This window comes from Canis lupus, chromosome 24, assembly GCF_048164855.1.
Source record: "Canis lupus baileyi chromosome 24, mCanLup2.hap1, whole genome shotgun sequence".
In the NCBI taxonomy this organism is placed as follows: domain Eukaryota; kingdom Metazoa; phylum Chordata; class Mammalia; order Carnivora; family Canidae; genus Canis; species Canis lupus.
The window spans coordinates 8,584,221-8,612,036 of NC_132861.1; the positions used below are offsets into that span (position 1 = coordinate 8,584,221).

A 27,816-nucleotide genomic window follows, 5' to 3' on the forward strand; every position below is an offset into this window, starting at 1 on the left:
TGGGCCAAAGGCAGACGCCAAACCGCTGAGCCACCCAGGGATCCCCTAGATATAATTTCTAAGAAGCCATTGCCTAATCCAAGGTCATAAAAAACCATACTTATGTTTTTCTTTAAGAGTTTAATAGTTTTGGGGCACCTGGGGTGGTACAGTTGGTTAAGCATCCAACTCTTGGTTTTGGATCAGGTCACGATCTCAGGGTCGTGAGATCAAGCCCTGCATCAGGCTCCATGTTTAGTAGGGAGGCTGCTTGATGTTTCTCTCCCTCTGCTCCTCCCTTCACTCTCTCAAATAAATAAATAAATCTTTAAAAAAAGGTTTAGTAGTTTTAACTCCTAAATTTATATCTCTGACTCATTTTGAGTAAATTTGTGTATACAGGATGAAGTAAGGATCCAATTTTATTCTTTTGCATGTGAATATCCAATTGTCCCAGCATCATTTATTGAAAAGATTATTCTTTCCCTATTGAAATGTCCTGGAATCCTGTTGACACCTTCGTTATTATATTAAAATGAATATTCTCTATGAGTCAGGATAAGTAAATTGTTATTTGTTGTATTGCTTTCCAAACTCATTGGGAAACAATATCTCTATAATTCTGTTGTTCCATCTATAAAATGAGAGTGATAATACTTTGCTATAGTACCATTTAAAGTATGTAATACCTTCTTGAAGATGGAGGCCTAGATCATACAATGTCCCAATATATTGTCCAATTTTAAAGCTCTAATGTTTAAAGTTCTTTGAGTCTGACTGACCTGGGTTCAAATCTTAGCTCCATTTCATATTAGTTGTATGTCTTGGGCAAGTTAAATTTTTGTAAATTTTAAAAGTAATCTCTATGCCCAAGTGGGGGCTCCAAATCATGACCCCAAGATCAAGAGTTGTGTGCCCTACTAGCTGAGTCAGCCAGGTACCCCTGTAAATTTTATTTTTCATTGAAGTATAGTTGATATATTAGTTTTAGTTATACAACATAGTGATCTGACAATTATGCCCATTATAAAATACTTATGAGAAGTGTAGTTACTATGCAAAATTTTTGCAGTATTATTGACTATATTCCCTATGCTATATTTTTCACCCACATGATTTATTTATTTTATAACTGAATGTTTGTATCTTTTAATTCCTTTCAGCTATTTTGCCTATCCCCTCATTCTCTTCCCTCTGGCAACCACTAGTTGTTTGTGAGTCTGTTTCTCTTTTGTTGTTTGTTTTGTTTTTTAGTTTCCACATATAAGTGAAATCATATGGTATTTGTCTTTCTTGGTCTAACTTATTTTACTTAGCATAATACCCTCTAGGTTTATTCATGTTATAGTGAATGGCAAGATTTCATTCTTTTTATGGCTCAGTAGTATTCCATCGTGTATATATACCATTTGTTCTTAATCCATTGTTCTACTGATGTATACTTAGATTGTGTCCATATCTTGACTGTTATAAATATTGTTGGAATAACCATAGGAGTATATAATCTTTTCAAATTAGTTTTTTTTTTTTTCATTTTCTTTGGGTAAATATCCAGAAGTAGAATTACTGGATCATATGGTATTTCTATTTTTAATTTCTTGAGAAACTCCATACTGTTTTCCATGGTGGCTGCACCAATTCACATTCCCACCAATAGTTTTATATAATTTTTAAAATCTAAATTATACATCATGACAGTTATTTCCATTTTGTTTTCAAAGCTCAATGCTTTCATGAACCTGGCTTATGAAAGCAGCTACACTTACTAACTATAAAGACCACATGATAAGTAGAACACAAGACAACACACAAGCCCCTGGCTTGTACTTTACAGATAAATTTACAAACATCTGGGTGCATTGACCATTACTCTCAAAATGCTGGTGCCTGAATGGCAATCTGATGACATTTTCGTGATTCCATATTCCATAAAATATTATGTATGGTTTTTAACTGATAATTTTTTCTTTACTGTGAGGTTATAGCCTTTCTTCCCTTTGATGTTTTAAATGCCAGTTGTTGTTTTTTTTTAAAGTATAATAATGGTGGTGGTGTTGAATTCCTTGACCGAGCAAAATTAAAAGGTAGGTAACTAGTTTTACTTCCAAACTTTCTTTTAAAATTATTCCCAGTATAAAGTTAATGAAAAAATGCATTGTTCACTTTATTCAATTGTCATCTCTTCAGTTTCCAGTACCAGTTTCCAATACCCTTTTTTAAAAATGGTAAAAGCCTAAATTTATAATTTGATAAACACTAAATATTTCCTATTAATATAACCTATTTTTGTATTTTACTTAATGAACTTTAAGTGCCTGTCACTCTGAAAATTGTGTATTTATAATCAAGCTTGTCTAACAGTTGGACTTAATAGCATTAATTTGTGCACTCAAGTGAGGAGCCCTGCTTTAAGGCCTGAGCACTAGCAAAACTGCAGGTCTAGTTTTGATCATTTTTTCCAGACATGCAATAAAAAGACTAGCAGATGAGGACCACAAAGGATGTTCAGTTTTACAATGGAACCTTAATGAATGAGCATTCAGAAGTTTATGGTCCTCTAGATACTGTTTTTAGTGGGGATCACCATGGAAGCTGTACCAGTTCCTGATTCTCTTGAGCCAGATGCTCCTCAAGGAAGGGACCAATGAATTTTAAAACTCACTTGAAGCACAGCTGGTTGTGGGGCTTGGTGTAAAGTTCCTGTTTCCACCCCTACCTACAAAATAAGTATAATGATCTGGAATTGACATAGTGTGTTTAATTATAACCAAGTTCAACAGAATATCCTTGTCTTTGTAATAAATTAACCTAGCAATGAATACTAGCAAATAAAAACTATCATTCTGTTAAAAAAAAAAAAAAAGTCTCAATGTCTGGGATTCTCTCTGTCTTAAAATACACGATCCCTAAAGTCTATGAACATTGTTTCAGCTAATTACGAAGGGATCACAAAGAGTCTCTCTCACCATGCTGTTAGTAGATATTAGCTGACCCAATCAGGAGTCTATAAGGGAGTTCTTTTTATGGCAGAGGTAGCCACTTAAAAGTCCCTTAAGGAAGTTGGTATACGTGCAAATGTGAAGTCTGGTAGGGGCAAATAAATTCACCTTTGTATTATTTAATTTTAACTCTCAACCTCTATTGAATGAGATTGACCAGATGCTTAGATCATATTGACTATTATTCCAAGATATTAGTTAAGTAAGTGGAAAGATTTGATGTATTAAAGTAGAGAAGTTAAGTTTTATCATAAGCTTTTATGCACTCAATTAAGTTTCTATAGTTTTCACTTCACATTTGTGCTACCAAGACAGGCATCCAAGGGGAACTGTGTTCTAGATAGAGTAAGCTCATTTTAGTTTACATCAGCGAAGGTAGGCATATGTCTTTTCCTTGATAAAATATTTTAGAGTGTTTTATGTTTTTTCTTCCCAAGGATGTTATAGATTACACACACCATTCAGATCCCATGTAAACCTTTGTAACTGTCAGTGGAAAGGATGGGCTTTCCAACTTAAAAAAAAAAAAATGTATCATTTGTTTTAGTTCTTTCTCTTTCTATAACCTGAATATTCTTAGTAATCACATACGTTCTACACAGAATATACTACCGGGTACCGTAATTGTAAAAGACATACTTTCTGGTCTTTGATTGAACTTGATTACGAGGTATGAGATACATGAGAATAAAGCACCATTGCAAGCTAGTATTAAAGAAGGACACCAGTGGGACGCCTGGATGGCTCAGTGGTTGAGCATCTGCCTTTGGCTTAGATCGTGATCCTGGGGTCCTGGGATCGAGTCCCACATCGGGCTCCCTGTAGGGAACATAGTTCTCCCTCTGCCTGTGTTGTGTCTCTCCCTCTCTCCCTGTGTCTCTCATGAATAAATAAATAAAATCTTTAAAACAAACAAACAAAAAGGACATCAGCTTTAGTGCCCTGACAGACCTGAGTTTGAATTCAGCTACTTGACAGATGAACAAACTTGCTTGTTCTGTGGAGTATCATGGAGAGCCAACAAATTAGATGAAAGTGGAAGTTGGGAGAAATAGGTCTTGGAATGCTCTCCAGAATAGGTGACTTGCAAGATGAATTTTTAGGAATTAGTCAACTGGAGAAAGACAATTATCATGTGGTTTTGCTCATATGTGGAATATAAAAAATAGTGAAAGGGACTATAAGGGAAAGGAAGAAAAAAAAGGGGAAAGGAGGGAAAATGAATAGGGAAAAATTAGAGAGGAAGACAAACCATGAAAGATTCCTAACTCTGGGAAGCAAACAAAAGGTTGCAGAAGGGAGGTGTTGAGGGGGATAGGGTGACTGGGTGACAAGCATTAAGGAGGGCACTTGATGGGATGAGCACTGGGTATTATACTATATGTTGGCAAATTGAATTTAAGTAAAATATTTTTAAAAAGGAATAAGTAAAAATTCACGGAAGGAGGGGGAGGACGGAAGGACACTCTGGCAAGAATCAGCAGCATGTGCAGAGATATTTAGGCATGAAGCCATAGTGAGTAGAAAGCAGAGGGTCTAGATTACTGACCCCAGCTCAGGATGCTTGAAGGACACACAAATGGAAATATTCAATGGGCCTGGTGGCTTCTAATTACTTGGCTTATGCGAACTTTTAATTAATAAAGTAAGCAATTTGTTTATATTACAAAATAATGAAATCTCCCATTGAGGTAGCAGATTCTTCATTCTGAATATCTTGTTTTTTTCTAAAAAACAGGTCTCTAGGGCAGTGAACTCATGATAAAATTTTTAAAAGTCTTCCCAACAATAACATTTTAAGTCTATTTATTTTTACTAGATGCTTATACAATTCTTACTCATATTCCCGGATTTAAAAATATCTGACAGAAAAAAATTCTGACAACAAAGTTAGTAATTTTACTAGGAGATTAAAAGGACCTATGGGTATCAGTTCAGACTTCAGTTCTACTAACTAGGATATAAACATTTGGTAATTCACTACAATTGGCTAAAAGAGAACTAAGAATGTAATTACCTAAGAAAAGACTTTTCATTAGAATTCTAGTAAGTCTGGCTCAACAAGTGGATCATTCTTCATGGAATTCTTGTTGTTTGTTATTCAGAATTTTTTGTTACTTTGATCTGAATGAAATGTTCCAAAATAGAATGTGTCTCTGAGTCCAATAACAGATATTCACATACTTACATAGCAGATTCTTTTATTTGCAGAAGAAAGCTATGTTGCCACATGTCTACTCAAATAAATTACCATTACTGTCTAAACGGACTCATTTGTAAGGAACAATCTACATAGGCAAATGTATAACCTCCATCAGAAAGCATGCATGCCAAAAACATTGAAATGGACATGTTTCTCATTTTCTTGTTGTTTTAATGATGCCATCTCCTGACCTTTATGTGCACCCTGACTCTTGTACAATTACTGAAATGTAGAATCATAGAAAATAAGAGGATGTGGGTGAGAAGGAGAGCGGTACAAAAAAAGGATGATCAGGAAAGGCAGGATACAGTTTTTTAAGATAGGAATTTAGGGGGAAAATGCCCCGACGGGAATTCCAACTTGAAAGACTATCTTCCCCAGCTAGGTGGCATCTAGAACCTATGATTGCCATTCAGAGAAAAGGAAAAAGGAGTATAGGATTTTCTCCTTAGGGCAGAAGGAGTTGTTTCTCTTTAGTAAATGCATGGACTTAAATGTGGAACCTCAGACTTTATGGTCAAAAGCAAAGGAAACCATAAGATAAACAGTAAAAATGATTTATTGATAGGATGTTATTGCAGCTTTTATGTATATTTTGTCAAGCAAAACATGGATATTTCATGCCATGCTTTAAGCACAACTTTTGAAAGAAAAACAGTAGTCATTTGTTCTCATAGGAATGCATATTCAATGGTGGACATATCTTGTAGCATTTTTTTTTCTTATAGCAATGACATTTGGTGTCTTTGGGGGATTGAAACAATTATACAATCCTTCCATTTACATAGAACTCATTTCTACGTAATCCACATGCAAGAAAAATAGTATAAATAATGTCTCCTACCTATTAAGTTGCTTTACACTTATGTTGACACCAGGACTTGGCACTACCTTTGGTTGCATTTCCTAGCATGTCTGCCTATTCTCTCTGAACCTGACATATTCTCTGGAAGCTCTGAATATCTTTATAATTTATAAAGATAATTTTATAATTTTATCTCTGTATTCCAGAGCGTAAAAGGAGTCCACAAAGTTTTGTTTTTGTTTTTTGTTTTGTTTTTTTGTTTTGACTAAATGAATAAGGAATTGAAAAACCTCAGACTAGAAGAGATGAAACATAAGTAATATTACAACTAAAATTTACAGTTTGCAAAGCTCTTTCATTATCTGATTTAATATTCAAAATCATGGTATGAGGTAGATATCTCCTATATCTGTTTTACCAATAAGGGAACAGAAGCTCGGAGACATTAAGTAGGCTGCCCAAGAGCACAGCTAATGAAGTCATTTAGTTGGGATTTAAGCCCAGATCTTCCCTAAATTTCATATGCTTTTTACTCTAACCTGCTGTCTCTAGAGGCCTTATACACAAAGAGTAGAAGCTGAAAAGATTTTATCTCATATATTGAATTTTATTCAGGGTGAAATCAGTATTCTATTTTTTAAAAGTTCAGACTATTAATAACATTTTATGAATGCTCACATTCATTCAGTTTATTAGTTTTTGTAAATATGAAAGAAGAAGAACCAGCAATGCGAGTTTAATATCACAAGAGATTTGGCAGTATTTTATTAACCTGCCCTGCTAGGTTGCCGGCAGTGATGTAAGTACTGCTATTTATCAGCTGGTGCAGATGTACTGAATTACAGCCCAGAGATGTGTAACTTTCGCTTATAGAGAAGAAGGCTGGGGAGTACAAAGCATTCTATTGTAATCCTAGGAAAATATTTTTAAATATATATTTCCCCTTGGCAATTCCATAATGATTTCCTTTCATGTAATCTCATCGTTAATGGATTTATACCTCGAAGAACCACCAGTGTCCAGGAGGTTGTCAGCAACATGCTGTCCCAAGAACTAAGTGAGTGACAGCTGCCTGCTGCCACCTAGACTTGCAGTTGAAAAGAGCACTCATTTTTTTGCTCAGGATGGTGGTGCAGGCAGGATGGGCAAGTGTCGCGGTCTCTGTACTGCCAGGAAGCTCCGCAGCCACCAATGAGATCAGAAGTGGCATGATAAACAGTACAAGAAAGCCCATTTGGGCACAGCCCCGAAGGCCAACCTTTTTGGGGAGGCTTCCCATGCAAAAGGAATTGTGCTGGCGAAAAGTAGGGGTTGAAGCCAAGCAGCCAAATTCTGCCATCAGGAAGTGTGTCAGGGCCCAGCTGATCAAGAATGGCAAAAAAATCACCCAAGGATGATTGTTTGAATTCTATTGAGGAAAATGATGAAGTTCTGGTTGCTGGGTTTGGTCGCAAAGGTCATGCTGTCGGTGACACTGCTGGAGTTTAAGATTGTCAAAGTTGCCACTGTCTCTCTTTTTGTCTTTTGTCTTTTTGTCTTTTTGTCTTTTATGAAGACAAGAAGGAAAGACCAAGATTGTAAGTTTTGATGGTGGAAACATAACAATAAATATTCATATACCAAAAAATATATATAGAAGAAGAAGAAAGAAAAGGGCAGAGATGGATCCACTTAGTGTGTTCTTATATTCCTAACTGTCCAAAGTCCATCAAGTGAGAGGCCTTTACACGTCTCTATTATTTCTCCATATCCAACCCCGTCATTATGCCAGGGGAGCATAATGTCAGTGGACCTTACACAAAGGTTCTAGAAAACTGATCCAAGGTAGACCATTATATAATACTTGCCATTTACTAGAAATGGGATGCTATCTGGAGGAAAAACATTAGGAATAGGCTAGTTAGGGCTGAAGATCTGCATTGTCCCCATCCTTAATCTATCTCTTAGAATACCTTTTATTCTGAAGAAACACTTCCTGTCCCATTCATTCCCAGTTTTGAATTTTTTTTTTTTATTTATTTATGATAGTCACAGAGAGAGAAAGGCACAGAGACACAGGCAGAGGGAGAAGCAGGCTCCATGCACCGGGAGCCCGATGTGGGATTCGATCCCGGGTCTCCAGGATCGCGCCCTGGGCCAAAGGCAGGCGCCAAACCGCTGCGCCACCCAGGGATCCCCCCAGTTTTGAATATTGATGTCTGCTTATGACTGGCTGCCTTTTCTGCTATTATGTGCATACTCAAAAAAATAACAAATTACAAAGAAATTGTGACAAATATCCTGAGTAGGAATAGGAAATCCTAAACATGGAAAAAAAAAAAAAAAAAAGGAAATCCTAAACATGGGTTGGTTGTTTTAGGTTACTCTAGAAAGCTACCGGTCAGTATTTTTTAGGAGGTTTTGTTATTCAGTGTATTTGATTGGAATAATGGTTGAACATGACTATTCTCTCCTGATCTTCTCTCCTTTTTGCCCACCATTTGCCTCACTGGCTCAGCCTGTGCTTTGTAAACATAGACATCATGCGAGCTTCTCTCTTCTACCTTCCTTTTATTTGGTCAGGCGTCTCCTTGCAGAGAGCTGACCCATAGCTCTTGCTCTCTCTCTGGCCTCTATTGTGAAGACTCCAACTTACTTCATCCAGCTCTGTGGCTTCCTCCAGGGACTGATCCATCCCCTGGATGCACAACTCTATAATGTCACTTCACACTCTTTAAGAGCTCAGAGAGGGAAGAATGAGTATTGGCATCACGGAAGGTGTCATGAAGGGGGCAGGGCTTGTACTCATTATAATGGTGGACAGACTCTTCTGTATCAAAACCACCCAGATAGAGCTTGTATGATAAGAAAACTTACTGAATTATTGGAATTCAACACTATGCCTAATACACATCCAGTGGTTATGTAAGTTCAAATTTCTCAGCTAAGATCAAGTTTCAGTCTGCAGAAAGCTGTGTTTGTTAGAGACTCACAGAATTAAGTTCTTGGTGAAAGAGCTCACAAGAGACAACATGACTACCATGAGATTCTTGGTGGTTTTACAGACCCCAGAGCTCTGGAGGGGTCCCCAGCACACGTACTGTGGGCAACCATCAGGCAGGTACCATATGGGAGGAAATGGGCAGTCCTACAAGGCAAACATGTTTTGCCAAGCCATTTGATTGGAAATTAGAAACAATAAATAAATAAACAGATCACAGGGTCCAGATTTGATGCTTTCAAGAAATGCAAGTATGCGTATTGATGGACACTTTTCTAATATTTAAAATATCAGGCACATCAACTTTATTTATTTATGATTTTATTTATTTATGAGAGACAAGGGGGGAGGGGGGACAGAGACACAGGCAGAGGGAAAAGCAGGCTCCATGTAGGGAGCCCGACGTGGGACTCAATTCTGGGTCTCCAGGATCAGGCCCTGGACTGAAGGTGGCGCTATACCGCTGAGCCGCCCAGGCTGCCCGCACATCAACTTTAATACAGTCCCCTGCTCTGTTTTCTCTGTGCACTGTTTGTTACTTATGTCTTCAGGAACATTCTGGTAGGAATAATCAAAGGAAGAAATAAAAAACAGCTAATTGGGAAATGGGCTAATTCTAAAGCCACAGTGACGATCATTGTGGGAGGAGATGGCAATGATTTAATTGTTCTTCCTCTGGAGACAATCAGTAGAGTGGGTTTTGCCAAGTGTCCCGAAGCAAATACTACTATAAAGCTCCATGTGGAGTAGGACTATTGTCCCTCCAAATATAGTCCCTTTGTGTTGAAGGCCAAGAAATCCAATGACGGAATGAAACAATGGAAATCTGCCCAGAAATTTTTGTAAAGAGCGATCCCTTTGGTAAAACTGACAAATAAAGAAGCACCACAATTGCTCTTTTACCAGTAATTCTTTAAAATGTTTAATTGTAAATTAAAAATATGTGGTAGTTTGTGACCAAGGAGGTTCACATTTTTATGTGTGCTCCCCAAAGGGTATGGTATCAGAACAGACAGATTAACATAAAATCTGAATTCTAATGCATATCTTAGGCTTTAGTAGATACAGGGTCTAGCTCCAAGATGCAGATGGGGAGAATATATGCCAACCTTTCAACTGGATCCAGAAGCTCTCTCCAAATTATTCATCCACTACATGGGTGACAAGGCCTGCTGGCACATTTCAGTAAAGTTCTGTGCTTTAATATATCATAATACTTACTAAAGAGTATTATCATTGTTGTTACTTGTTTGTCTCCCCCATGTAATACTTAGCATAGTACATGTTTACTCTGTATAAATTATTCTGCTAATCACCGTGGGGGACACAGAGATGAGACTCCAGCTAACCCTAATTTTATTCCCAGGCTCATGTGGAACACTCATCTTTAACTCACTGTGAATCATCACTTGTCAATTCTTTGAAGGTTTAGTGACTAGGATACAATGGGTACTCATTAAATGTCTGGTGAAAGAGTAGATAAATGAACCTATCTGGTACTCACAGTCAATCCGCCACCAAAAAAGCTTGGGGCTAATAGCTATCAGTGCCCTAATGAAATCGTTTAATCTTTCATGGGCTCTTTTTCTCAGCCAATTATAGTCAGCATCCTTAATATTTAACTGCAGTGTAAGATCCTTGATCTATCAGCTATATTGATCTTATTCACCATTGTATTCTCAGTCTCCAACACATAGTAGATGATCAGTAAATATTTGCTGAATCAAGTTTTTAATGTTTCCTTTTTAGTCTTTGTAGAGGAGATACCAAAAGTAGACAAATGGCTATGATAGAAAACACAGAGTAAAGGAGAAATAAAATATTCAAGGACTCACTCGTGGTCAAGATCATGTTTTGTTGTAGAGCTACAATACTTTTTATAAATAAAATTTATAAATTTTAATGATATTTTGGGTAGATCTTAAAGAGACAGGTAGAATTTCAATTGATGTCCAGGAAAACATTAAGTTTTACTTAAAAAAAAAAACCCATTCTTCAAATGCACAGAATTCCTTGATTCAGAGATGTGGAGTTTTATTTTTTTTAATATTTTATTTATTTACTCATGAGAGACACAGAGAGAGAAAGGCAGAGACATAGGCAGAGGGAGAAGGAGGCTCCATGCAGGGAGCCCGATAATGGGACTCAATCCCGTGTCTCCAGGATCACACCCTGGGCTAAAAGCGGCACTAAACCGCTGAGCCACCCAGGCTGCCCTGGAGTTTTAAAAATATACAGAATTCTGGGGATCCCTGGGTGGCTCAGCGGTTTGGCGCCTGCCTTCGGCCCAGGGTGTGGTCCTGGAGTTCTGGGATCGAGTCCTGCGTCGGGCTCCCTGCATGGAGCCTGCTTCTCCCTCTGCCTGTGTCTCTGCTTCTCTCTATATATATCTCTCATGAATAAATAAATAAAATCTTTTAAAAAAAGATTTTATTTATAAAATATATATATATACAGAATTCTTATCTTTATATCTGCAAGGAAAAGCAAGTACTTTTAATCTGAATTTTTTAATCTCATGAAATCTTGGTAAATTGTTTAAAAAATTTTTAAAGGGCGGGGTTTCAGAATTTAATTCTGTGAAATTAATGTAAAGCATTAAAACACATTCCTATAAGAGTTTAAAATATTTTGGTACCAATAATAGGCTTTAGCTCTTTTCTTAAAACTAAAGTCTGTCTTAATAAGATCTTTAAGAAAAATAATTTTACTTTCAGTGATAAGTAATATTAAAAATACTACAAAAGTGACATTCAAAGCAGTGCCTAAAACATTCCCCTAATCACGTAAGAATCCACGGCCCAGAGGAAAGATCAAAAACATCAAAATAAAGGCTCGGTCCTGCATTGTGTCTGCAGGTAGCAGATTTCACAATCTGGGAAAGCCCAACACAGCCATCTTCCTGGTTGACAAAAAGAGGGGGTCATTATAGAACAGCACCTCTCCAAACTGTAATATGTCACTAATCACCTGCAAATCTATTTAAAATGCAGATTCTGACTAAGTAGGTGGGAGGATTAGTGGGGAGATACTGCATTTCCAATAAGCTCCCAGGTGTTGCCCATGTTGTTGGCTGTTGACCTCACTATGAGTAACAAAGCATTGGAAATCTCTTGAGGCTTTCTGCTGCCTGAGGATCCTAGGTAAGGTTTCCAGGTTTCTAGTATGAAAACTCTGTTATCAGACATAAGCTGGAATGCACTTCAACTACACACACTTCTGGAAGTCTTTCTCAATGAATGTGAATAGCGCTTAGCATTACTTTCCCAGTATGACTTAAAGAAATAATCTTCTCTAGATGTCACTGGCATGCAGTACCTTTATTCCTTAATTTCCCTCTGAAAAGCCTCAGAACATAATAGTACTTAAATACCAGTAGGTACTATAATGTACCTTGTGTGAATTTAGGATCCTTTAGGAATTTGGCCAGTGGTTGTATCACTGTCATTCAAAAATTCAAATAATAACTTCTTGAGCCCTACCATGTACCAAAGATTGTATAATGCAAGGTGTATATCATTATCTTTTATTTTTTAAATGAGGACATTGAGGCTAAGGGTGAGGTCTAGGGCTATCCATCCAGTAAGAGGAGTCAAGATTTGAACCAAAGTCTCGCTGGCTCCCAAGCTGTACTCTTCCTACTATACCCACTGCCTCTTTGAGGGAGGCATAAGACAGAATCAAGGTAGGGATCTGAAGACGTATATCGTGTATTGTGGACTTCAAGAAGTTTCTAAGAAGAGCACTAAGAGATGACACAAAGCAAAGCAGAATGAAGTGCCCAATGACTGTAACAGAAAGAAGTTTCAGAGGAATACAGAAGAAGGAGGAGGCCATGTATGCAGGAATGGCCTGGAAAGGCTTCCCACAGAAATAGTCCACTGCGTCAGGTCTTGACTGAGTCCCAGGACCCTGGGATCATGACCTGAGTTGAAGGCAGATGCTTAATCGATGGAGCCACCCAAACACCCTGCTTTGCTCTCGTATCAATCTTTCTTTCTTTAATTCTATATGACCATGCTCTCTGCCTGTGGGCACAAGTATAAAACAAGGGCTATAGTTCTGAGAACAGTTTAAAACTGAGTGAGCCCCGGTTTTCCAAGAAAAAGAAACTCAAGGTAGAAATTCTAAGAGAAGAATGTGACTGAGAGTAACATTTGATATGTATCAGCAGCTTCGAGTTTTCTTAGGTTAAATCCTGCTCAATAAGCCAAGATGTCACATAGTAAAGTAAAAGGCATACTGCACATCTTTGATTAGAACAGAGTCCAATCTGGAAGAGGAGATTGAGAAGAGAAGATATTGTGTGGGAGGGGGGTTAAAGTAGCAGTCAGGTCACTGAGTACCCATGCTTCAACCCCACTGAGTGGTCAGTTGCCCTTGTGTGAAGTGCTTTGTTTTCTCAGATGCAGACTGAAAATACCATCCATCCTGTTTGCCTTTCATCCAGCATTCCATTCTACCCAACTAGTTTTTATTCCTATGTGCCAGGTACTGGGCTAAGTTCTGTGATACAATAATGAGCAACAGGACACAGGGTCCCTGCCTTCATGGGATGTACAAGCTAGGGAAATATTAATCTAATACTCACCCCCTTCCCCCACATCACAATGCAGCTGTAACAGGCTACAAGGGAAATATTACAGAGTGTGTCAAGAGACTGAAAAGAGTCAGGGAAGGGCATCCTGGAGGGAATGGCCATTGAATAGTGGTTGATTATACCAATCTAGGAGTACTTGGTGTTATAGCCCAGGAAGAGGAAATGGAATGTTTACTGCCTTGAGGAAGAAGACACAGAGCAAGAGAAGGGATGTGATTTTTGAGACTGCAAGAGGAAGTAGGGGTAAGACTAAACAGAGCCTTCTATGCCCTTTTAAAGGATTGTTTTAAAGGGTTGTGTTCATTATCAAGTGCAATGATGGGCTTAAACTTATAATTCTAAAATCTTTAAAAATTATAAAATGCTGAACAAATGAAGGGCAATTTCATTATCATCAGAAGTATTGTCTTTCTGGAGTTACACTTAAGAGAATTGCACTAAATATCATTATATTTGAATGATATATAAGAATATAGCTTAGCACAAGTATCTATTCTACTCAAGGAATCAATGAACAAAGTTGAGCTGTTCACTTGGTCATAAAATTGTTCTCCAAAGAAAAGTCTAGGCATCCACCTTTTTATGGAACCATAAACTTTTAGTTTGGAAAGGATTTTCCTCTCTAACCTATAACATTTCTGATATATTTGATGGCACTGAAATTGAAAGCCTCTGGAGATGAGGACCTCTGAGCTATTGAAGACAATCTATATTCTATGTTTGTGCTTTGAACTTGATTCAGTTACCTCTCCTGTTTTGAATGGGAACCAACAAGATAAGAATGGGGGAGGGAGACACTAGCCTTACAGTGTGCCAGTCACATACATAATCTAATTCAACCCTCACGAGAGCTTTCTGAGGCCTAACCTCTGTTTTATAGATGAGAAAACAGAGGTGTGGAAAAATGAATGAACTTTTATTTGCCCAACCTCATATAGTTAATAAGTAGCAGAGCCTGATGTTGAATATGCATTGACTTGACCTCAAAGCCACAGTTCTAGGTGATCTAGAATATACTTTAGAGTCATTTTAAAAATACTTTGATAGTTACAGCCTGTCTTTTGAAAATCTGATAAGATCTTATCACCTCTGCTTTAAAGAAGTGAATATATGCACAAATTTTTGTAAACAATTCCAGAATTTATATGGCTCATAGATCATCAAGTTAGTACACCCATGCTATTATGGTCATTGGCTAAACAGGAGCTTCACTGGGACAGAGGTCATTGTTTGTTGAATTCATTGCTGCATTCCCAGCACTGTGAACATTGCCTGGCACAGAGTAGGAGTTCAAAAACTAGTTGCTAAATAAAAGTGATTCCAAATGCCTGGACCCATTCACCTAATTACTTAGAGCAGGGTGATAAAAAATATAGTATGGAGGTATGGCCTATATGCAAAATTGAGGAGAACCATAGAATGACTTCCCAGCCCTGACCCCAGGGGACCCAAGGGATCCTAAAAGGGAGTGTCCACATCCAGATCTGAGTCATTATGGGCCAAGTTTGTTTTATTTTGCTTTTGAACTTTAAAATCACTTTCTCTCCACCCCCCACACTCTCAGTAAAAGAGTGTCTTTGAAAGTTTCTTTTTAAATTAGAATTTGAAATACCCTAGAAAAAACAGCACTTCTGAGTCAATTTTCAGGAAGTATTTGGATAAAAAGTTGTCCAAATGCTTCCTGATTTTCACTGCTATATTATTTAAATGCATTTTGCTCATTGTTGGGAGGCTAGAATTTTAGGATGCTTATATGTACTTCTAAAACTGAAGTAAATATCAACTCTTAGAAAATAGCTGTAGGGACATAGCATGTTATCTATCCTAGGTTTTAAAACCAAGAATAGCTGAGGAGATCCTTTAATATATCTAAAGATTGGGTCTGTGTGGTTGACAGTTCTTAGTGCTCCCAGTAAATCTCCCCTGCAAAAGGCAATGTTCAAACATTGGATGGGAAGGGAATGATCATCATATATACTTGGACTATATATATATATATATATAAAATCTATGTGTATGTATATATGCATGAATGCATGAAAAGGAAAGGGACACTTTAAGCAACTCAATACCTTGCAAAGTAAAGTAAGTGGTAGATCTGGGACATTACTTGGTGTTTTGCAACAGGATAGTAATAGGATGGAAGTGCTATCCTGAGAAGCTAAGGGTTCTGTGGTGTTCAGGTGGTGCTCAGGCAGGCAAGAGAAGACACAGAGACACAAGCAGGACTGTCAGAGTCTCCCAGGCAAGAAGGGGTCCCTACATGGTAGAGACAGTAATGAAACAGTAATGCAAGAAGGAATGGATGTGAGAGGTATTTTGAAAAAGGAATCCATAGACCTCTATCTTTCTTTCTCTCCTTTTCTCTTTCTTATTGCGAACACTAATAGTGCCTAATACTGTGTTAGGTACTAAAGAAGCTATGTTGGACAATATCTATCATTTTTTGTGCAGATTTTTCTCCTCTCTGTCTTTCATCTGCAAGACAGAAAGGCAGTTGGAAATAAGCTGAGGTTGAGGTCCTTCTCCATACTTCCCGACATGAATCACTGGTTAGGCCTGAGCTCCTCATTATATGAGAAATATAATTAGTCATATGATAGAATATTTGGAGAATGGAAATTTAAAATATTTCACCCATAATTCCACCATCCTAAATATGGACATAATTATATTTTTGGTGTGTTTTCTTCTAATCTTTTTTACTATGCATCAAATTATTTATTTACTTTCTTACTTACAAAATGTAATTGCATTTTACAATTACAACAATTACCTTTTGTGCCCTACATTTTCCAATTGTAACAATACACCAGTTGCAACAATAAATACACTGGTTGATCAGCGAGATACTATGGGACTGGATTTTCTAAGGTAATCCACATTGAGAAAGAAACCAAGGCCAAGGCAAGGCTAGTCTTCAAGACCCCCAAAGTCAGAGAATGAGAGAGGGTATTTTAGATTCATCAAAGACCAAGAGTAGCTTTTGGTGTGTTCTATTCTTATATGCAGCAAACACATTTTTGGTATTTTGTATTTTCCTGTGATTGATTAGTGTTGAGTCATCTTGGTGGAGCAGCAAAAAGAGAAGGTAATCACGCCCAGTTATCTGTGGTGTATTTGGTCTGTTTAAACAGGTCTGTGTCCTAAGAGACAGTGTGATTATGATGATACTCTCAGAGGCTGGCCAGAGGCCACTGCGTGCTTCAATAAACATCAAGTTCTAAAGAAATAATAACATGAGAAATCTTAGGACAGTCTCTGTATATTTATATACACACACATTCTAGAACAGAAAGGAACTCCCCCAGAAAGTCTCTATGAAACAGGTATAATAGCCAAGCAATACTTTTTTCTTCCTTCAATTCAAAGGAGCACCAGGATAAAGACTCTTTAAGGGAAGCTACAATGGGTATAGATTTGGAAACCTGCTTGATCTTTAGAAGTAGCATTGTACTGATTTTGAAAGCAAATTAGACAAAAGAGAGTTTGTTGCACAGTGTCGGAGTACCATTTGATGAGTAGATTCAGAACTATTGACATGTATTGTCACTGTGAATCCTTCTGGCAGACTCCTCTTCCTTCTGCCCAAGCCTGTAACTCTTGAGTTCAGTTTACCCTCTTAGTTCTTTACCATTATTTACTGTAATCCTTCTAAAAGGACGATGACCTCCAGGAAATAGCTTTAGCTGAAAAATATTCCCCCTCTTTAGAGTTTTGGTGGAAAAAGGGGAGAATGAATCATGAGGAACATCTGAGGGAGGAGTGTGTCCTCCCAAGTTGACTTTTAGAATCTGAGAGGTCTCTATAACATGGTGATTTGAAATACTAAGTCTTCTTGTTAATTAAAGAAGGGAGCATGACAGGAAAATATTGATGTAGTTTTTTCTTTTTTTAAAGATTTTATTATTTATTCATGAGACACACACACACACACACAGAGGCAGAGACACAGGCAGAGGGAGAAGCAGGCTCCATGCAGGGACTCGACACCAGGTCTCCAGGATCACACCCTGGGCCAAAGGCTGTGCTAAGCCACTGAGCCACCCAGGCTGCCCTGTAGTTTTTTCTATTTCATGAACACTTTTTTTTCTTGATATTTTCTTCACCTTCTTCTCACCCAGATATGTATCCCTCTAGGTCCAGCAGTATTTTTCCTGCTGTGTAGAATGAATTTGGTCCTGTTCTGATCCAGCTGCTCTCTCCCACAGGCACCTCTGCACATCTCTGTTGTAGCACCTGTAATGCAGTCCAGTTGTAACAGTCCTCAGCTTTAGCCATGATGAATCATAGTGCGGAGAGGTGGGACAGTGTCATATTCATCTTTGTACCACTGGTGCCTAGCACTGTGCCTGGCATGAAGTATGCACTAGAAATATTTGACTAGGAAAGGGTGAAAGATACTATAACATGAGTTAATTAGTGGCCTTGTCTCTATTTATGAGATGCAAGATGCTCACAAAAAAACTTATTTTCATTACACCAGATTCACCTTTGGTTACATCATTCCTCCTGACCCGAAAGAGGAATCTCCCCTTGTTGCTCAGCCACAACCCTGAAATTTATCTTTCCCATTGCCTTAAATTCCCATTGATACTGATATCTAGGGCTCTAGAAGGCTATCTTGCTACCTTCTCAACCTTAGGGCTTCTCTCTTTATAGGACGTGTTTTAATGCTGTTGCTCATCTTTATACCACTTGTCATTCTTTAAAGTATAGATTGCTGGTCTTCTTAGGAATAAGGAGGGAAAGCATTCTATCATATTCTTAGTGTACTGAGCTGAATTTGGTTTAAATATATAAGAACTGAAATAGCATTATTAATCCCACACCCTTCTCTGTCCACAGTTTGTGGGCCATGGTTATTTACAAATTTTACTTCATGCCCAATTGCTGCATGACGCCAGATGCAAAGCAATTATGTAAAAAATAGAGTTGATTCCGGAGCAACAGGTCAGCATACAATCTAAATAGTGGTGTACCTTTCATTGGGCCATCTCAAATATTTACAAAACAGATAATATGGAGAATCAATAAAGGGTTTGCCAAAGGACTTATCATAGGATTTCTCTAATGAGTAAGCTTTCTTTTTATATTCAAATTATAATTTGAGTCAACATCGAAAAAATATATTCACCTGTTTAAGATGAGGAAAGAGTTTATATAATCTAACCTGATGAAAATGAGGATAAATTTCTAAGTGCAGACAAATTCCCCCCAAGAGATTCAAAGATCTCCTCTAGTAATTGAAACAACCCTTAAAAAAAGAAAGAAAAGCAACACCAAAAATGAGCAATTACCTTTATTTTCAAGTAGGGCAAAAATACACAGGTTCTAGAAAATATCATATAGTAAATTAATTAAAATACCCAGTAAAATTATTGCAAAAATTATTAAAAGATATTTATGAGTGTGAAGAAAAAGAGGTAGTTGATAACCTAATTACAGGATAGGCCCATGAAGAACAACTAGCCCCTTTGTTGTTTACCTTTTAATTTAAGACACAACAGGCATGCTTATAAAGTTTGAAGCTGATTCGGAGCTAAGGAAGATAGCTTTTTTTGTTGTTTTGTTTTTTTGTTTTTAAATGTCTTTTAGCCTCTCTCTGTGGAACAAAGATTGCTCATCCCTCCAGGCTCCCTAATTTTCATAGAAACCTTAAATTGTTCTTGTTTTGTTGGTCAAAGCATATACTTTTGCCACTAACCAAAAAAGTGAAATATGTACATTTAAGATTTTTTCTGGAGAATAAAACGTTAAATTATCTATGGTCTAGTTCTTGTCCAATCCAAATGTTGTGGTAACAACAGCAACATTTATGGTGATTGCCTAAAAAATATGCATCCATTCCTCTAGACATTGTAGACATTCTAGATCTTTGGAGAAATTCAGATGATCATTTGTTCAAATATTTATTTAATCCTTTATTAACCCAGCTGCTCTTGATTTCGTACTGTTTCTCAGACATTGAGTATGGAATGTAAATGAAATAGACACAGTCCAGACATGACAATCTACTGGGGGAAAGGCAATGCGTTTTTCAGTGAACAAATAAATAGGTGATTATAAATTTAGAAAGGTGCTATAGAGACAACAAATGTAATGTTGCTTCTTCTCAGGTATAAAGTGAACAGGGATGGCCTGTCTGAGGATATACCAATTAAATTGATACTTGAAAGCTGAAAAGAAACCAGCAAAGGGAAGGAGTGCATGAAGAGCATCTAATCTAGGGAGTAGCATGTGCAGAAAGAAGACTCAGGTAGCAAAGTGGGGGAGGCTAGGTGATGAGGTGGGAGTGGTAAGCAGGGCCAAGTTAGGAGTTTGGATTTTGTCCTAGGTGCAAGGTGCAACGGAAAACTTTTGAAGTATTTTAAGCAGAGAAGTAATATTTAATTCATAGTTTAGATGATCTCAGTGAATAGCATACTTAAATTATGTGTTTTGGAGGCCCTCAAAGAAATTGCTTTTCCTAAATAGTGCTTTCTTTTTGTAGTGTTACTGGCATTGAAGGGTGCAGATCAGAAACCATGAACTCAGGCTTGTTACCATATCCAGTATCACTCAATATGCTGATTTTTTATGAGGACCTCAGAAAAGTTTTCTTGGGGGTCTTACTATCGGTTGACCTGTGTTTATCTTGAATAACTGTTTTTATCTTGTGGGTATATTACATTTTATAACTGATCTTTTTTCCCTTTTGCTTTATCACATAAGAATCCTTTTTTAAGATTTATTTTTTTATTTGAGAACATAAGCAGGGAGAGGGGTACAGAGCCCAAAGCATGACTTCATCTCATGACCCTGAGATCATGACTTGATCTGAAACCGAGAGTCAGACACTTAAATCGACTGTGCCATGAAGGCACCCCTCACAAATGGGAATCTTAAGTCATGTTTTCAGCCATCTCCCACAAATGTATAGGGTTGTATTGATTATATTTCTGTAAACTGATTTTAGCCTTGACTATATTATTTTCCTGCAATCTTTTACCTTTTTCCAAACTCACTTACCTGTTCATTTTATACTTTAAAAACATAGGTATTTTAGGTATTTTTCTCAGTTACCTCAAAGAACAAAGCAGAATTAAATAAAAAAAAAAAAATCAGGGATTGAAAATATCTCAATAATTCCAATAAGTTGAAAGACCTTTTTTTTTTTTTTTTTTTTTTTTTTAGTTTGAACGGTCATTTATCAGTTACAGAATAGAGAACATTCATTTAACAGCAGGTTTTATGAAGACACGTAAATATCACATGGCTTAAGCATTTAGGTTGACTGTAAAACAGAATGAAGAAATAGAGATAGTTTGCTACATAAGGCTTAACATTGGTGTAATGGTGAGTTTCTTTTCTAGCTTCCCTGGCAGACTCTTCCTTGAGGTCAAGGACCATATCATATTCACCTTTGTATCTTCCATACTTACTACAGTGCTGTATAAGCATTCAGCTCATGCTGAATTAATGATTGAGTAAATATAGATTAAAAAAATCAAACTTCCTCTATGTGAGACTAGATCAGCAAAAATATAATGTCCCGAATGCAGGAGGTATGCACATTTTGTACCATATACTACCATATACTACTGTACTTGGCCATGTCTAGGGCTCTAAGTTTAGGGTAGGAGCCATATTCTTAAAAAGATACTAAAAGACTGGACCAGATCCAAAAGATAGCAATTGGCTGTCTGAAGTTGTGAATGGTTTGATGTAAAGGAATGTTCAGCATACCAAAAAAAAAAAAAAAAAAAAAAAAAAGGGTTCTTATAAGAAACAGTTTCGCTCTCTACAAACATCTAAAGGACAAGCATATGGAGGAAGGGATAGATTTGTTCTATTTAATTCCAAATGACAGAATTAGAGTCAGTGGATGGGTATTATAAGGAAAAACTTTCTTAAATAGTTTGTGGTCTTTGTGAGATACAACAATTAATATATGTGGGTAGAGTGTTACTTAATTGATTTGTATAGCAGCTGACTGGTTGAGTTAGAAGATGTTTAATATCCTTTCCGAGATGTAAAAACTTTATGCCAATAGGAGTTACAATGAATAAGTGGATTCCATATTAGCATGTTAACAAGCTAATCTGATTAATTGGCCACATAATGACTATTTACAGGTATTAACATGACTGTTAATACTAAATATTTTTGCATTCATCATGAAAATATTTCTAAAGGCAATAGGTTTTGACATGGTGAAAGAAGAAGAAATCACACAGTTCTAGATCTTTGAAACAACTTAGCAAAATGAAAGAGTTTTGGTTTGGCTGGAATGGTGGGTGTAGGCAATGAGCCCAGGACAAGTCAGACCAGATTGCTTACCATATGAACTGGGGTTGACGGTTGGGTCCCCAGGGGATGGTATGAGGGCAGTGCATGTACTCTTGGAGGCCCATAGAGGTGAAGTTAATCAAAGACAGTAGGGAGGATTGAGAGACAAAATAAAGCAAATCTGTTACCACCCACAAGTCCGGCAGCAGCAGGAGCTGGATTCTAAATGATCTAGAGCTGGCAAAGCTGAATCAAAAGAGAATCCACTCTGAAACTTTTCATGGAGGCTCCTGGTCATGTCAGTATTGCTGGCTTGCCTGCATTGGTCATTGGACATGTAATGAATGCATATTGGGAATGCTTATTGGCACAAAGTTGGGCACATACTCCACAAATCAATTGGTGGAAATCCGTAAAGTGAGCTTCAGAACCTACAGGAAGGCTTTGCCATTAGCACAGAACTTTTGGATTCATGTAATTTCAAAAGCAGCTCTCCAAATCAGTACTGCTTTTTTCCTCCTACCATTTATATCTCAAACATTTTCCTGCTTGGCAGAGCTACCTTGGCTCCCTCTGAACAGGCTGACGAAGAGGCTGGAATGTCTGTAAAGGAGTAGAAGGAACGGTAGATAGATGAAAGCACCAGGAGCCATTCCTGGCTTCTGTAAAAGTGCACCTAGCTTTCTGCTACATATACACAAGATTCCACTGAGCGCTACTCTGGGATCATCTATCAAAAGACTTGATAGCAAATGTTTTGTTTAGAGGTCAGGTTTCAGAGTTTTGACTGTATTTGGAATGTTTGCATTGGGAAGAAATTCCTGGGAAAAGGTAAGACAATATGCAGAATTAGCCTTAAGGGTAAACAGAAAGCAGAGGACAAATAGCTTAACCTGCTAAAGGAGTTGGTAAACAAAAAGATAGTTTAGCTGCTTCTGCACTTTAAGCTTGGGGTGGGAATGGGTGGGTCTCCAGTTCTGAGCCCTGGGTTAATCCTAAGAGGGTCCATGGTTCTCACTGGCCAATTAAAGGTTCTGGGTTGTTCTAGCTTGCTCTCTAGACCCTGTATCTCAACCACTACAAGAATTTAGCCATCCCATACCTATGCAGTTGACCTTTGAACAACAATAGGGTTAGGGGCACTTATCCTATGCAGTCTGCCTATGACTTGACTCCCCAAAAACTTTACTAATAACCTACTTGACCAAAAGCTTTACCAGTAATATAAAGTCAACACATATTTTGTATGTTGTATGTATTATATACTGTATTCTTACAATAACATGTAACTTTTTTTGTGATTTTTTTCAGTATTTCTAAGCTGTGTGGTTTGTCTGCAAGTTTTTAAAATTGTTGCCAGTCTCCAAAAATTTTTCCAATATATTTAATTGAAAAATATCTGCGTGGAAGTAGACTCACATGAGTAAATCTGTGGTATATAAGGGCCAACTGTATTTTCATTTAAGTATTCCAGTATCACATGCAATTAAACAAAATTAAGATGATTTTCAATATATCCTTCTAAAATGTTTTCATCTCTCCAGTTTCCCCAGCATGCTCTCAGTGCCTCAGTCTGCCCTTCTCTGTTTCTCTTGTGTGATAGTGGAAAGAGTTTAAATATCATCCTCTTGAAGATAAACAGTGGCTTTCCACTTGGTTGTTTTATGACTTAGAACATCTCTTCACCTCTGGGAGTTATAGTTTCCTGTTCTGTAATATAGGATACCACAGAGGTTTGCTGTGGACATTAATTAAAGACATGCCTGAAAAAAAACAAAAAAAAAAAGACATGCCTGGCATGTAGAGGGTGCTCATCACTAGTGGTCCCTCTCACCTACCCTTTCCCTCCTTTTCTTTTTTTTTTTTTTTAAGATTTATTTATTTATTTATTTATTTATTTATTTATTTATTTATTTTAAGAGAGAGAGAGAGAGTCAGAGATTGAGGAGGCAGAGGGAGAAAGAGTCCCAAGCAGGGATTCTCTCCATGCTGAGCATGGAGCTCAAGGTGGGGCTTGATCCAGGACCCAGAGATCATGACCTGAACTGAAATTGAGTCGAATGCGTGCCCCTCCACCTTCCCTGTTAATTGCTCTCTTTGGGTCCCAAATATTCATCTGTTTATCCCATCCCTGAAATAAACTGAATGAGGATTGCTCTTGACCAAAGTAGGAAAGAGGAAAAGAGGTGAAAACTAAAAATTAGTGCCATCCTTTTTCCTCATTTTTAAAGAAATTGGAAAGGAAGGAATCCTGCATCAGTCTTGAAAGATACAGTTGGGTTTTCAGCACTTTCTCTCTCTCCCTGATTTCTTTGGCCCTCACTTACTCACCAGAGAAAATGAAGAGTTCTCTCAATGAGATGCCTGGAGGACCTTTTCAGCCCAAGGAAAATTATCAGCAGGTTCTTGCTTCTATGTTTACAACAAACAGAACTGCCCACCCAGTGCTTATTATTTGGTCGCTAGGACCAAATAATGAAAAAAACATTCATTAAAAGGTGTGGGTTTCTTTTTTTTTTTTTTTTTAAGGTGTGGGTTTCATAGCAATACATTAGCATAACACAAGGCACTAATGGCACTAATAAGAAAGCAGTGTTACTTAATCTGCTTTAAATATGGTATTTTGGGCATTTGAAATGGCGAAAACATGGTGAGCAGTTGCATAGATTTATAGCTACTACTTGAACCATAAAATAAAACTTAGAAATGCTGCTACATAATCCTTCATAGATCCCTTTCCTAACTTTATTAAAACTTAGACTGATTTTTAGAAAAATTAGGCTTTATTCTAAATTGTCTTGCTTTTAATCAGGGAATAGAAATTTCTTTTTTTTTTTTCATTGCCCATCTCTTATGAAATACTGTGTTTTATGTTGTTGCATCTCTTTACATATATCAGAGCATACATATTTATGATCTTGATGTTTTCAGCTCAGGACTTTGAATGCAAAAGGGAGACATTGTGATTTTTTTTTTTTTTTAATACTAAACTGGCCATGATACACTGCAGTGCTTCTCAGAAAGAATCATTCCATTTATTTTTAAAATGTAGCCAAGTCAATAATGAACTACCAGGTTGGCATTGGGAATGGCCAATCTTTAAGTGTGATTCATGGCTATAAAACAACTAGATACTATTTCCTGCTTTTTCTTTCCCTTTGCTTGGCTTTGGAACATATCCCAAGTTCTTCACGGAAGAACTCCTTCCATTCCCTCCCAGTGGAAAAGTGAGAAATGCCAGGTGTCTGGCTTGAACACGTGTTTATTTAATGGCAGGGATGTCCCTAATGCTGGACTATCAAAACAAAAGCTGGCACACCAAGTAGCTGACATTAGCATCTCCATTAGATGGTAACCAGTGCTGAATCTGAGCATGGAATGGACCTTACGGGTACCTAATATTGAAGTGTCATGGTAAAACTGTCTATTATTGCCTTTACTTTTAGTATACCAGAGTCACTAGATCTTAGGTCCCTTTCACCTTCCACAAAAGATGCCCTGAAACAGCAAAACTCTGACGAAACTCTAAATTAGAATGGAAAGAGAACAAAATAATCCAGTGAGATCTTTCTTTCCTTTTCTACTGTGATGCTATTGAAAACCTAACACTTGGCTACTCTTGCAGTTATCAGAAGAGGCTCACAATGGCCATGAGAGAGAGTATATTCTATTGTAGACTCTATTCATTTACATAGTGAGATAGTTAGGGGAGATGAGCTGCTGGTCAGAATAGGGCCAGCAAAAGTTCCCACAGGGAAAAGTGTTAGGGTTGACCACCGTTAGCCACAGTAACCAGATTTGGGGTCCTAGTTTATGTCCTGTTAAGCTTCTAATCAAGAGTTTTTTCATCAGGAGGACTATAAATCACAGGCCAGACTATGTTGCAGTTTGAGTTAGCCAAATGTAAGAACAGCTTGGCCATATGCTTCTTTTTCAAAGAACTTTATTCATTTAGCCCCAGGCTCAGAATTCAATAATGTTTTCTATGGACTTTTTCTCTTCACATCAAATAATATTAAAGAGGAAAAATAGGGGAAACAATTCTAATCACTCTCATATGTATACTCGGATATGGCCAAATTGAATTCTTCAGTTTCCTTGAACACATATTCTGGTTCCGGATCTCCACACGTGTGGGCTTAGACTTTCCTCCAAAGCCCTCCTCAGCCTCTACTTGTCTGAATGAAACCCACCCATTTTTTTTAAAGCCCCACCTGAATCTCTTCTCTGTGTGTCCTGCTGTGATCACCTCAGTCAAAAGTAATATTACTTCTCCAACACTGTCTTTGTGTCTTTTTAAAAAATATTTCATTTATTTATTCATGAGAGACACGGAGAGAGAGAGGCAGAGACATAGGCAGAGGGAGAAGCAGACTCCACCAGGGAGCCCGATGCAGGACTCGACCCCAGGACTCACGCCCTGAGTGGAAGGCAGATGCTCAACCACTGAGCCACCTGGGTGTCCCTCATTGTGTCTTTCTTTCTTTTTTTTTTTTTTAAGATTTTATTTATTTATTCATGAGACACACACACACACACACAGAGAGAGACAGAGAGAGACAGAGAGAGAGAGACACAGGCAGAGGGAGAAGCAGGCTCCATGCAGGGAGCCGGATGCGGGACTTGATCCCAGGCTTCCAGGATCATGCCCTGGGCTGAAGGCAGGCGCGAAACTGCTGAGGCACCCAGGGATCCCTCACTGTGTCTTTCTTGAGATAACTTTTACATAAGGTCTGTGAAAGCCTTGAGCTTTTGTATGACCTATAACCTCTACTGATCTTAGCAGCCGGGCAACAATACCTTCGCATAAATCCGAATGTTTACAGTGATTCATGGCAGTGTCTTAAATGAGGCAGGTACTTCATAACCAATTTTGTTTCTTGGTGATTAAAAACTGGGGAAGTGGAAGGATTACAGGGGAACAGATACTTAACAGTCTGCCTTGCTGATGCCCTTTGCCGGTCCCAGGCATCCCTAAGAGCTCCCAGCTTCCCACCGCAGAAGGTCAGGAATCCGTGTTTTTACTCAGGGTGTCAAAGCACTTGAAAGTTTATTTTTCACTGGAAGCGCTTTATTTGATTCATTTCTTCGTAATGAAGGGCGGTAACACGCTCAGCTGTTTATGCTCCTTTGAAGTAGTTTTGCGTGTCAGAGTCTATCACGCCCCAACCGCCTCCCCCACCCCCGTTTTCTTAACCTGGCTGCAGCCGCCTTGGAGAAGGCGAAGGTGCTTTCTCTAACTTTTTGACAACCCAAAAGGAAATCTCTACACCCAGGGCTTGTTTTTCTTCCGTCGCCTTTTCTTCTACCCCGGTCTTTTCCACTCTTGGGGCGTGCTGCTGCCCACTCTTGGGCTTAGGGCGTGCTGCTGCTGGGCGCTCACCCTGCGCCGGGGCACCGAGGGGGGCCTGCGCGCTCCGCTGGGGCTGGGGCTGGGGCTGGGGCTGGGGCTGCGGCTGGCGGGGTCCGCGGCTCCTCCTCGGGGGCTCCCCTCATTGGCTGCCCGCCGTCACGCGGAGGCCGGGGCTGGAATCCCGAGCTGTGGCTGTTGGCACTCCTTTTTCTTTTTAAAAAAGCCTGCTCTGTACAGCTCTGCTGGCCTTGGTGCCTTGCTCCCTGAGCCCGGAGACAGAAGCGGCCACAGGGCAGACCGGGTGGCAAAGAGGAGAATTCGCCGAGATGTTGCGCCAGGGGCCCAGGACCCCAGCCTCAGGCTGCTACTATCTGAACCCCTTGACCCCCGAGGGCCAGGACATGTACTTGCGATTCGATCAGACTACGAGACGCTCTCCTTACAGGATGAGCCGGATCCTGGCCCGCCAGCAGCTAGTCACTAAAATCCAACAAGGTGAGTGGCCGGTAGTGGAAGGCTGTGCCGATTCTGACTTTTATCTCTATTTCATGCTAACCCGCTCTCATGTTGTCGTTTTCACTTGGCAATAACATGGATTTTCTCCGCCACGCTGCTTGTGACTTTCA

At 38.4% G+C, this 27,816-nt stretch overlaps 1 protein-coding gene across 22 annotated transcripts in view; it reads left to right on the forward strand.

The window, feature by feature from the left end:
• STARD13 (StAR related lipid transfer domain containing 13) overlaps positions 1 to 27,816 on the forward strand; it is a 513,518-nt gene that overhangs the window by 308,045 nt on the left and 177,657 nt on the right. For 2 of the 22 annotated variants that reach the window (XM_072795495.1, XM_072795494.1), the window contains one exon: positions 2,015 to 2,063. The exons of 16 other annotated variants lie outside the window; for them this stretch is intronic. Coding sequence is in view for 4 of the 6 variants with exons in the window: in XM_072795469.1 (XP_072651570.1) it covers positions 27,517 to 27,685 (169 nt within the window). In the remaining 2 variants the exon portion in view is untranslated. Of the gene's footprint in view, positions 1 to 2,014; positions 2,064 to 13,622; positions 13,810 to 27,273; positions 27,686 to 27,816 lie in introns of those variants that run through there. 4 more of the 22 variants (XM_072795473.1, XM_072795469.1, XM_072795488.1 and 1 more) reach the window with 4 other exon arrangements.